This window comes from Amblyomma mixtum, chromosome 1 (assembly GCF_055824585.1).
Source record: "Amblyomma mixtum isolate Tamu chromosome 1, ASM5582458v1, whole genome shotgun sequence".
NCBI classification, from domain to species: domain Eukaryota; kingdom Metazoa; phylum Arthropoda; class Arachnida; order Ixodida; family Ixodidae; genus Amblyomma; species Amblyomma mixtum.
Window position 1 is genome coordinate 300619874 of NC_143012.1, and position 12784 is coordinate 300632657.

Consider the following 12784-nt stretch of genomic DNA (forward strand, 5'->3'; position numbering starts at 1 on the left):
CCGTAGAGCAGGCGCGGAGGCACATGGTATTTGTTCCTGCATGTTCCTTCTTTTGTTTTGGCTGCCGCTGTTGCCCCAGGAAGCGGACTCTTTTGCTGGCGCCCTCCGCTGTCCCCACTCCGAAGTCTCAACGCGCGAGAGCTATCGGCACAGGTATTACGCGAGCGACTCCATGGCAATGAACACGCCCTGCTTGTTCGTTTCGTTTTTGCTATGTCCTGTCATTTTTTGCTTCTTTTGAGCGTCAGCTGTTTGAGTGCCACGTGGTGTGGCATTCCAAAAGCGAAAGCAACAGAGATGCACTGACGGTGCCGGAGCACGACGCATTGTCTCAATTGCGGTCGCCCGTTGCGATTGTTTACGCTCCTCTCATGTCAGTTCGTGTTTTATTGTCGTGAAACTTCTGCCAAATTTTGTAACGGAGCACGAGCTAACAGATAGTCTGCCTAGTGAGTTCGTTATGTTGTGGAGGTATCACGTCCGGGTCACCATGATGTCCATGTCCACGGGCCTGGTCGGCCAAGGCATCTTGCTAGACGGCTGAAGAAGCTGCAGCAGGGTTGGGACCTGATTCTGCTGTGAGCGAGAGGTGGTGGGCGGTAGTCTCCTGTCGGACTTTCGTTTGGAGGCGGCCAAGCCACCGGTGTCAGTGTCGGGCATCTTCGAAGATGCTAACACCGGCGGGGAGCAAGAAGGGCCCACATCAGTGGCCTGGTTTGGCTTGGGGACAGGCGCTGGCAGCAGTTTCCTTTGCTGTCAATGTAGGGCTGGTGACAACTGCCATGCGTGCTACTGCTTCTCATCCTCTTCCTTATTACATTTAGTGCGTTGCGGGCCTTTTGAGGAGCTGGGGGGTTTGGCTTGCAGGCTTGGTCGTTGCCGACGGCTCTTTGGCATCAACTGGGCGCAGCTTCGACGTCGCTGCAGAGGCCTGTTGAGCTGTTGGTTATTGTGATGAGGCAGACGGTGATGGCGAAAGCTGCGTTTTGGATGCTGCGGCAGAGCATGCCATGTCGTCAGGAGGCGCTGACGACGACGACGGTGAAGGGGACTGTGGATGTGGTGGGGACTGGGTAGAAATTTTCTCTGGATGGGAACTATTGCAGTGAGGCGCAGCAGGGGCCATCATTCGATGTGGTCATGGGTGGACACCAAGAAGCTAAAGGAGGCAGGGCCAAAAACGCACAGAGGACTGGTGTGGCAGCAGGACGTCAGAGCCCGTGTTGAGCCTGCCTGATGTGTCGTAGAGAGGGACGGCCGGGCAGGAGTGGCAGGCAGGAGGCCAGGGGCTGCCGAAGTGGGCGGTGTTCTGACAGACACTGCGTGGGCATGAGTGAGGCTGCTGTGGGGCCAGATGCTGGCTGCTGTGAAAGCGGGTCTGCAGCATTATAGAGTGGTAGCGGGACGGAGCAGGCACTAAAGCCCGCCAAGACGGCCGCGCACAGCTCATCGTATGGCCGGCAGCCCAAGGCAGGGCAGGCGAGTCGGCTCAGCAGGTCGGGTGGGAGGATATTGTAGAGGACTGCGTGTTTGAATGGCTGGACAGTGACGCCGTTCACGTAAAGCGAAGCCTCGAACTGAACAAACTACCCGTCAATTTCCTGTGGTCGGAACGCCGGAATGGCGGGTCAAAGCCTGGGTCCTGCCAGCCCGCCATTCTGGAACGCGGCTGGGGAAGAAAGGACGGTTCGCCGGGTCACCACGATGTGGAGGTTGCATGAGAGGCGACTGTGGCCACATTTGTTAGAGGGCTGCTCAGCATTCCGTCGCTGTCGGCCGCGCGGGTCGCTACAATATCAAGGTGAACCGCCGGTACATGTTCGTTACATGGAAGTCTCAAATACGCATGCTTCAATGGAGGCGGCATTGGGGAATTCAAAAACTTTGTTATATCAAGGAATTCGCTACATGGAGGTTTTGTTACATCCAGGTTTAACTGTGATTCTAAATATGTCGTTTAATTTCATGCAAAGCAAATCCTTGTGCACTTATACACATGTTTTGTCATTTCTTGGAGGGAGCTTTTAAGAAATTTTGCTGCATGGAACTTGCATAAATTCATGCATTACTTTTTCGTGGCATCAAGGATTGCAATAAGGTTGAAGTTGTCATCCTGCCTATTTTAGAACTTGAACTATTTTAGAACTTGAACTTAGAACTATTTTAGAACTTTTAGAACTATTTTAGAACAAAAACCTCTATAGGTTTTTGAGTTGCCAACCCAGAAACATTGATATAAATTTTTCTTTATATTTCTGAAGTGATGACTTCAGTACCCTATGACTCAACTTCTACGATAAGCAGGATAATAATTTTAGCAAATGCCCAGCAGCAAACTTTCTTAAACGCTCTAAAAGACTTGCATAACATACTGCATAAGTGCACAAGGACTTGTTTTACATTAAATTAAACGACTTACTTGAAATCTGCACACAAAAATACATGTTCCGTAGTAGTAGTAGTAGTAGTAGTAGTAGTAAACACATTTATTATGTTCCGTAAGGATTGCATAATTGTGACTTCATAAATTTTTTTTTTTTTCGAACACCAGGGCCCCCTTTTTGTATTCTCTGCAAGCATCAAGGAAGCCAATTATCTATGCAGTGCAATAAATTGACATTACAAAATCTTTGTAAAACCATCTCAGTGATCAGAAGTTGTGGTATCAAAACACCCTTCAGCTTTCAGGAAATATATTACACTGGATATTTGCTACTTCAGAAATGTTTTCTTGATCCTTTTTGTTGTCACATCGAGCAGAATAGCGGGAGTTTTTCAAGTCTTTATTTGCTTAAGACATAAGCAAACAAAATTTTCATATATTTCAGTCAGTGCCTTACATGACTGGAACTAGAATCAGTAGCCTTAATCAGTTTGTACTTTTACGACTAAAAAGAAAAACCATTAATGGATGACAATTTTTTGCACAAAGTGCAGAATTTTATTTGCAGGTGTGTAGAATAACCGTTTTTACTGTCGTAGAAATTTTCAGTGCCCTGCATTCAGTAGAGTTTAAGAGAAAATGTACACTAGAAGAAATGAAAATACTAGACAAAATTACAATCTAGTCTTGAACTCTATTTGTAGCTACATCCATTTAGAAGATTGCTAGCAAATTTCATAGCCATAGCTTTGTTACAACTGCTCTGCAGTCAATTTTTGACAACCATTTTTGAAGTCTCTTCCCAGTTTAATCTCTTCTAAGAAGAAACTGGCTGTAGCTTTAGCATTGGTGAAACTCTCTATGTGCTTACTTCGTTGATTCCGCAGTTATACTTTTTTTTAGGCCTTTAAAACCATGCAATACTTATAGTCATTTATGTACTTGCTATTCGACACCTTGATTGCAGTTTTGATTATTGCTCTTCCGTAGAAAAAACGTCCCGCACGATATTGAGGGGGCACATTTACACCGCGTTTCTTGACGCATACAGTGTTTAACGATTGGGTTAGCTACTCACCCCATGCTGGTTTCGCACTGCTCGAGCAAGTCGTGACAAAGGGTTCTGACGTGAGCTGTTCTCGGCACTGCCGCTCTTGTCTTCCTAAGGGCCCACCGGCTGCGAGGGTATCTGTCTCGGAGAATGAAGCCGAGGACCTACCACCAGTGAGCCCCTTGACCCACCTGAAGACACCCAAGACGCCAAAGGAGCCCAGCACAGGGGACAAGGAGCCAAGGCGGAGAAAAAGAGAGGTGAGGGGACGCACAGTTTGTGAATGCCCCTTGCGTGCAAACCACAGCGTGGCCAGTGGCAGTAGATGAACCTAGGAATAAGTATTTGATAAATGGGGCAACCAAGCACTCTTTCTGATTTTTGAGCCTATTTATATCCTTTCCAAAGCAGCATTCTGTTCAACAGTTCGGCAGCTGAGCTCCTGATAAGGGGCACAGCAGTGATGTCATATGTGGCGCTGCCATTTCTAGCCAGGTGGCACTGAGCTACTCATTGCAAACACGTGAGGTGTGTAGTTGTGGGAAAATGAAGCTGTAGTGTCATATGGAGTGCTCGTGCTGTGCATCGAATTTATGTGAGATGAATGCCAGCCAATATGTATGTGGATATCTCGTGTTTGGGGGGACTTTGTTCAGTTCATTGGTATTATGACATCATCGGCTTCCTTGTGCATTCTACCTCTCCCTTTCCTTCCTCTCTCCTTTCCCTGTATGGAGTTGCAGACCAGGGTCATGTTACCGCCAACCGACCTCTGTTTAAACTTTACTTTCTCTCTTTTATCTAAGGTATCCTTGTTTTGCTGTTTGCATTCATTTGATACTCACAGTATTTGTCAAGAATATAAGGTGCTAAGTTGGGCGTTTTGTTTTAAACCATGCTGCGTGGATCCTGTCCTCGTCCTTTTGCGCAGTTTCTAACCTTCTTTGCTGTTTGGTCTGTGAAGCTTTTTTTGTTTACTAGAAGGTGCCTCCTACCAACTGTGTCTAATAAATAATGAGACTAGCTTGGGACAAAATTGCTCAATGGTATCAGGAACTTTGTATGCCTCTATCTTCACTGAATGGTCATAAGTTCCGAGTGACATCTTTGCTGCAGAGCACGACGCGTCTGCAAAGGTACATAATAAGGTCAGGCCCACTAGCTGAAACTTAATGCAGTGAAATCTCGTTACTATGAACCTCACATTAACAAATTTTACAGCTTTATGAACTCTTCTAAAATTCCTGCCAGAATAAATATATTTCTATAATAAATAAATTTCAATACAAACATATTTTACTACTGCAAATTTCTGGATACTGAACATTTCAGAATAACGTGCGTAATTTATTTGGTCACCCATAGTAAATGCACCTCATTAATACAAACTTGCTCCGGATTGAAAACGCAACCGAGGTGCTCGATTTACGGCATGCGTCACTGCTGAAAGCTGTCGTCGTCATTAGTCTCATGCTGGAAGCTGGATGCGGACTGGCGGAACAGCAAAGCACATGACTTCCGTTACACTTTTTTTTTTTTTTTAAGGATGCGGTTTGAGGCTTCGCTAGCCTTGCTGCCTTATTTTTCTTTGTGCTTTCGCTATCGCGTGTATTCAACTGTGCTGCCAAGTTTCACGTGGTACTGGGACAAGTGCTTGACTATAGGTTCTGCTGGTACCCGCATTAAGAACAAGCGACGCCGGTTTTCGCTAGAGGAGGAGGCATGACGAGAACGAACGGCCCCATCTCCGGGAACGGTCCAACCACGTAGTTTCAGTTTCGCTTTTATGAGCTTTGTGCCAGCCCCAGCGACGCCTCAAACAGCCAGCATCTATCAGCAACCTAACCCAACTGAGCACCGTTTCGGGTGCTGGTGTTTTGTTCCCAGTTTTTTTTTTTCCTCTCTCTCATTGTTTCGGCACCACTGAGCCGTTTCCTTCGCATCCGTCCGCATGGTTTCGTTCTTCCAGCGCGCCGAAACTGCGCGCTCGTCACTTGCCGTTCGCTGTTTATGTGGTGAAGCCTCCACAAACGCAGTGGTGCCGCTTATGACGGATGTGGCGCTTTAGCGGTAGAGCTCCGCCACGTTGCACAGTGAAGGATGCGAGACGCTTTATGATTTTGGGGCAGTTCTGCTTCGATGTTCTCTTCTGTATGCATTCAAAGAAACCTTGATGTAAATTTGAAAATAGTCATTGCTGCTTTGTTCTCATCTCAAAATCAGGCAGCCATTGCCAGGTCTTTCACCAAATAAATTTACCGTGATGCGAGCAGTTCTTGACTGTTTTTTCGGGGCCATTCGATAATTCAAGCATTTTTTTCCGGTCCCTTGGAGTTTCAATTTACAAGCTTTTACTGTGCTTTCTGAGTATTTCATTATTACGATATTTCAATATAACAAACTATTCTTGGTGGTCCCACAAAGTTCGTTCTATCAAGATTTCACTGTATGTACATTTCTTACCAGAGTGCAACGGAAGCACAGGATCTGCCTTTGTGACTCACATGTGGAGATGACCCCCCCCCCCCCCCCCCCCCCCCTCCCACAGAAACACTGGTGTCGGGACGCATTTTGCAGATGGGAACATCCACGTGCAGTATAGACTTTGTTTCTGAGCCTGTTCATTTCACAGAAGGGTGACAGTGCAGTTTTTGTCAACTTAAGGGGGGACACTGGTCTTGGACCAATTTTCCTTATTTTTAGTCCAATTTTGATGAAACTTTTTTATACTGATTTCAACTATGAAATTACCTTTCTCACAAATTAGTCGGCTCCCAAGATAATTAATTTTAATTAGTCATTCATTAGTACCTCGGTTCAAAAAAAACTGCTCAATAAAAAATTATTTTCAATCCATGTCTACACAGTATGGTGAGTACAGAGTGCAATAATCAAAAGCATTTTTCTATTTTACCCTCTTCAGTAATTTTACAGCATTTGGAATATCAATATTCAAGGTGTGATTGTCATGCATCAATAAACTTTGCTAAATTATAAACTTTTGAAGTACGATTGAACAAATCTGCTTTGATTATTGCACACACTGTGCCTTCAGCTTCTCTTAGCAAGTAATAAGACATCTATGTCTGTTCTAGATGTTGAGATATCGACATACTAAGACAGGCAGATGTCCAAAATTTTCATGGGATTAAATTGTCTGCTGTTGCATAAATTCAGCCCACACGATGATCTGAATTTAATATTATGGTCACAATGTTGATTTCCTGAGGGAAAAAACTGGTACAGTTGGAAAATAATAGCTGTAGATTCCACAAATGTCATTTTTTGAAAACTGATTTTTTGGTCAATTTTTTGGTCTCAAAGACCAGTGTGCCCCCTTAAGCCTGTTTTCGTTACCGCTCACACTGTTTCATCACTCTTGCCTCGCACAACCATTTGGCACTCGAGTAATTACTCTCTAACAGTGCAGGATAAGTGGCTTGTCATACCATTGCCCGTTTTTGCCGTTGTGTTGCCCATGGCAATGTTCATGCAGTGGAGTGGGCATCCTGTCTTGGCCTGTGTGCTCCATGTTACCTGGCGTAATGTGACGGTGTTGTGCTTCCGCTTGCAGTCACAAGACCAGGCACACAGGGCATCGAAGCGAACCTCTTCTGAGAGTAGCAGCACGGGCTCGGCACCAGCAAAGAGGAACAAGGCTGCAGCCGCTGCTGAAAAGAGTTCCTCTGCAGCCGCCGCCACTCCTAACAATAACACTGCAGGTCTCAACAGCATAACCAATGCCACGTCGTCATCTTCGAAGTCCAGCTCCAACCTCCTCAGGCAGTCTTACGTCACACGGCCTGTAAGTGTGGCCCTCTGGGGCTTTGGCTGCATGGAAGGACTGTTTTATACTTGGCATGTCAGCTATTTGGAGAAATTTTGGAAATATTGGGGCATTCTAGGAAGTTAAAGAATTTTCACAGGACTGACTTTCAGCCCGGGAGTTTCAGCCTCGATGCTTGCTCACAGCAGCGAAGTCCTTCCTAGCCCAGAAAAGCAGTCGTGTCTTAATCTGCAGCATCCAAAGGACCAAATCGCTGCCACAGGCAATAGTGGGAATTCAAAGGAACAGAGTGCTGGGATCAGGAGATGGGAGACTTATATGTTATGTAACTTTTTGCCGAAAGCTTTTAATAAATTTTGCAGCAGGGAACGTGCTAAAATGTGTGCCATATGGTTTTTCTTGGTATAATTGTATCCTCATGGCAGTGAGCAAAGTTATCCTCCTGCCAATCATGTACCTAAGTTATACGAGGTTTTGAAGTTATCACTTCAGAAACAGGAATGTAAAAACTTTTCTTCCCGTTTCTGAACAGACATCAAAATCCCAAAACTTGAGCTTGATGATGACGGGATAATAATTTCACCCTTATTGCATTTCTTGACGTCATCTGAAACCAATGGCATGCATTTCAGGACGTTCGTGCTGCAGTTTTTTTAAAGTTCTTGACAGAAACATATATAACTTGCTACTGAAGTGTGCCAGGATTTGTTTTGGATGAAATTCGCTCACATATTTAAAATAAAGAAACTAAATACTTCCGGGCAGTTCTTTAACCCATTAGCACCCAGCATACTTTTAAGAGTACAGTTAAATTTTTTATGATTTCAACACCAAAGATTGAATTTTTCTTTTCAAGTAGGCCATGCTTTTGTCACCAGGGGATCAGCCGACACCCCTTAAAGAAGTCTCGTTTCCTCTTCTCAGTATGTCATGTTTCCATGGTGAAACTTAAGGATGTTTGTTTCCCACAAACTGCACTGGTAGTCGCTGGCTTATAATTTTCTCGCGGCCGCATTTATGTACATATTATGCTAGTCTCAAGTATACAGCAGCACAAAAGACGAAAGTAAACAATGAATGCTTTGGACGTCCCGCACCTTTGGCTTTTTTGCGCTATGATGAATCATATGCTGCTGTACTTTCTTTAGTACGCTGGCGCTTCCTGTGTGCACATCGGCTCCATTGGTATCACAGCTTAAAGCATGACTAAGGTGTCCACTGCTGTTACGAGGGATAACGGCGACGGCGCGAAACGCAGAAACGGGTGCCAAAGAGCTGCGTTCTAAAATCACAGACATAACAAAATTCACGCCACGATGTGGGAGTGGAGCAAAGTAGCCACGTGCTTTGGGGAGGGCCCAGCGTACTATAAAATGTACACCTATGTAACTTCAGAATGAACGAAGGAATCTTGATGAAATTCCAGTAATCTGTTTTTATTTATATGGGAGCATTACGTGCTAAGAATGAAGAAAATCTCTTCGTTAGATTTTTTCTTGGTCTTTAATGGGTTAACAATAGGACAGCAGTGTCGAGCAAACGGTCGTGCAGCGCTCTGTGACAAAGCACAGTGGCAAAAAAGGGTGAAAACGGCAAGCACTTTGCACGCATGTGCATATTCTCGGCTGATTCTCTACCCCGCTTTGTCACAGGCCGCTGTACGGCTGTTTGCACAACGCTCGGGTGAGACGTTTAAGGAATTGGCCGAATGTACCTAGATATTCCCTGAAGACATCATAACTGTAACTTTGTTAATTAGAAAATTATATTCAATACCCTTTTTCAAGAAAGCCTTAAAGAAGACCAAAGAAATGCACATTGTTGGCATGTGGCCTTTATTCATTTGTGTTGCAAAGTACAGCCTTTGTAAGAAATGTTCACCTCAAGGGGCCTGCTTCTGCACCACGTAGTGTGGCTCGCTGGCCCATTTGGCAGCGCTAAGCTCCTCCCACCTTCAAGAGACTAAGATCGCTGAGGATGCAAAACGAACCACACGACGGCGCTCAGAAGCGAACCCCTTGGGCTGTATATTTTTGACAAATGCTGTACTTTGAAGCGTGTTGGCAATGCCAAGGGAAATGAGAACGACTTACAGCGAACGACAGAATGGCTCGAATACAGACTAGCATAGGGCCATGTGAAAGTCTGTTCCAGGTAGGAAAAGGAAATACGTGCTTTTGGTTGAACTTCAGTGGTGGAGCTAGGAGAGCTCAAAATGTGTCCCCCTTTTGCACACGCCTGGCAGGTGACGCCACCCTTAGACGTGGAGAGGATATCGGACGTGCTGCGGCAAAAGCGAGTGAGCCCGTCCAACCTGAAGTTTGGGTTCCTGGGCTTGGGCAACATGGGCCAGGGCATGGTCAAGAACCTCCTCAACTCTGGTCACCACATCACCGTCTGGAACAGGACACCCTCCAAGGTCTGACCCACCTTTGTTTTTTCCTTGCCGAAGTTTTCTGCATTCATTTTCAGCCACGGCATCTTTCATGTTGCATTACTGGGAAGGGTAAACCGCAGTAGGGACCTAGTCTTTTGAGCTTCCGCTTTGCATGTGGGAGGTGCGGGGTTCGGTCCCTCAGTGCCAATGGGTATCCACTGATGATACAGCGGGTACGAGCTTTCTCTTGGCCTGGTGCTCAGCTTCTTTAGGGTGAAATACTTGGGAAATAGGTCTTTGACCCCACCTTGAGTAAACGAAAGCAGACACAGTGTTCCATGGCTTTCTTTGGCCGTATGCGCCAATTCACCATCATCATTATCATCGCGGTGCTTTGCAAGTGCACCAGTACTTCGGTTGGCTTATTCGTAGCAACCTAGATTTAATGTAGCACCAACAGTGCCCATTCAGACACTATCATGTCTTACAATGTTAACGCTTTCCGATTCTAACTGTAATTCTGCCACATAATGTCGAGAATTGTTGCTATGTGTAGTCTGCATTTATGTTAGCACAGATGTAATGGTGCCTCTCATTGCACCTTTTTGCCACAGGAGTTGTTCTGAATGAAAACAAGCGATGGTTTCGGCATAATATTCGCACTTCTGTTTCTGTGCGAAAAGCACCACTTCGGACGTACCAACCCCGAGAGAGAGTCTTGTCTTGTGTGACTGGAGTAACTCGGGTAAGCTTGGGTTAGTTTGAAGAGGCATCGCGCATGCTGCAGCCAGTTGGAGTGAGCTCAGGGAAGTTCAGAGGAGCGTCTCGCCAGCTGCTGCCGAGTGGACAAAGGGCGTGACGATGAAGAGCGAGAAACGCGGTTGCGTGCACATGCCAGAAAGAAGAGACGAAGAATGAACACATGCTTTTGTGCGTGTACTCGGTTTGGCTTCTTTGAAACCCTGCCACTTTTCTGTGGATACTTTAATAGGTTACTTTCGGTGAGGCAGCATTTGTAGCTTTTGTTAACCTTGGTTGAAGTCTGCATTTAGTACAAGAATGCTCAAACAGGGCCGTATTTACTTGCATAGTGAATTCGCTTTTTTTTTTGCCCAAGAAATCCCCCAAAATATGGCACGTGCATTCATTACGCAGTGAAGAGCATTGTGAAAAATATTTGAAGCGGTAAAAACGGGACAAAACGTCGGCTGGTGGTGTAAGTGCTTCATTCAGTATGACTCACCTTCTCAATAAAGCAAAATGTACTCCAGCACGTTTTTCAACGTTCGCAGATGTAGTCAACCGTTTTTATCGTAAACCCGCACCAATGCCTCACGTTGTGCCCAATTCTTCTGTTCAAATCGAGCGCAACTAGAGTTTACTCCAGCACAGCTTACACCATTCAACGCAAAGCTTAACTGCAACAAGTTCCTACAATTCTTAATAAGCCATGGTTTCTGTTGGTTCTTGGAGTCCTCAGCATTCTTATTGGCTGTGGGGTAAGGTATAGAAGTGACATTCATCATCAGTGCAGTTGTTTAAGACATTCTAAAGAGATGGAGCCTGGAGATGGAGAAGCATGTGAGAATTTGGTCTGAATATATTTCTGCGCCAGAATTGTGCTAAAAGGACACTGTTAACAACCTTTAGCTCTGCAACAGTAGCAATTCGTGAGCCCGCTGCAGGGCGTTGCAAAGAGGACAAAAAGCATTGGGAAAGTCGTTTTGTGCAGAGGCCTGAGGGCTGTTTTTATGTTTGTTATGCAGCCGGAACCTTTGTTCTCGCTGAAATCTTCTATGCAACAAATGCTTAAAATGAGGCCATGTCAGCTTTGGAAAAAAAAATGCTGCTTGGTGGTGGCACCTTTAACATTGGCTTGACCACGAGAGAAGGAATTCCAAGTAGAATTATTTTATTATTTATTGACTTAAGGGGGGACATGGGTCTTAGATAATTTTTTTTATTTACTGACCAAATGCAATGAAACTGTACAGACTTATTCAGTTTTTTCTGCTGATTTCAAATATGAAATTTGTTTATTTCTAGGCTAATTAGTTCCTGAGATATTAATATATATCATGCCATTGTCTGCTCAAACAATAGAAAAAAAATGGGCCACCAGAAATTTAATTTTAATACGTGGGTAGATACTACAATGTGTGAGGAATGCAACGCTGGGAGCAGTTTTCAGTTTTTTGTCCGTGTGGACAAATGGGCGTAATAGTTAGTTTTCAAGTGAGTTAACCAGACATACAGTGACAGAAAACACGACACACATGAAACTAACTATTAAGCCCATTTGTCCACATGGACAAAAAACTGAAAACTGCTTCCAGCATTGCATTCCTCACACATTGTAGTATCTACACCCATATTAAAATTAAATTTCTGGTGGCCCATTTTTTTTTCTATTGTTTGAGCAGACAATGGCATGATATATATTAATATCTCAGGAACTAATTGGCCTAGAAATAAACAAATTGCATATTTGAAATCAGCAGAAAAACTGAATAAGTATGTGCAGTTTCATTGCATTTGGTCTGCAAATAAAAAAAATGCCCTAAGACCCATGTCCCCCCTTAAGATTCCCGGTTCAAATTTATTGGCCTGGGCCTTTGGTCGATGCAGGGAAGGATGAATCGCTAAATGAGAGATTTCAGCACTGCTTGTGGTTGTGTCCAGCACAGTGCTTAAGCATGCTGGCTTCCTGAAATGTTATACAGGAGCAGTTGCCATGTTGAACCTATTTCATCAGTGGCATACCATCACTGCTCAGTTATAGTACTGACAGCAGGCTGGAAAACATCCTTTTTGCGGCATGGCATTTTTCTTTCTCCTCTTTGCATTTTTTGACTGTGGGCCGCTTTGGTGATAACACATACCTAGGGGTTGAGACATCTTTCTTTATTTTTTAACTGGGCAGACTTTTTTAGGTGTTTCATTTGAGATCAACTTTCATTTTTTCCCTCAAACATTATTTTCTACAGATCTATTAAAGGTGCACTGAAGAGGAATCTGAACTTGTCTTTTTGCCGCGGGAACTCGATCTACACATTCCTAGCATTCTTAGAAACTGCGACTTATTGCCCTGTGTGGCCAATTTCCCTAATTAAATCGAACTAACGTCCGGCTCCCGCCCTTTTTTTTAAATTCTGCCTCGTACGGTGGGCGGAGTCGACGAACGTG

The 12784-nt window shown here is 44.7% G+C and overlaps 1 protein-coding gene across 2 annotated transcripts in view; it reads left to right on the top strand.

The window, feature by feature from the left end:
• Ndf (Nucleosome-destabilizing factor) overlaps window positions 1-12784 on the top strand; it is a 99912-nt gene that overhangs the window by 13813 nt on the left and 73315 nt on the right. For both annotated transcript variants that reach the window (XM_089566595.1, XM_089566596.1), the window contains 3 exons: window positions 3551-3694; window positions 7009-7239; window positions 9467-9640. In XM_089566595.1, the coding sequence (XP_089422721.1) occupies window positions 3551-3694; window positions 7009-7239; window positions 9467-9640 (549 nt within the window). The remainder of the gene's footprint in view (window positions 1-3550; window positions 3695-7008; window positions 7240-9466; window positions 9641-12784) is intronic.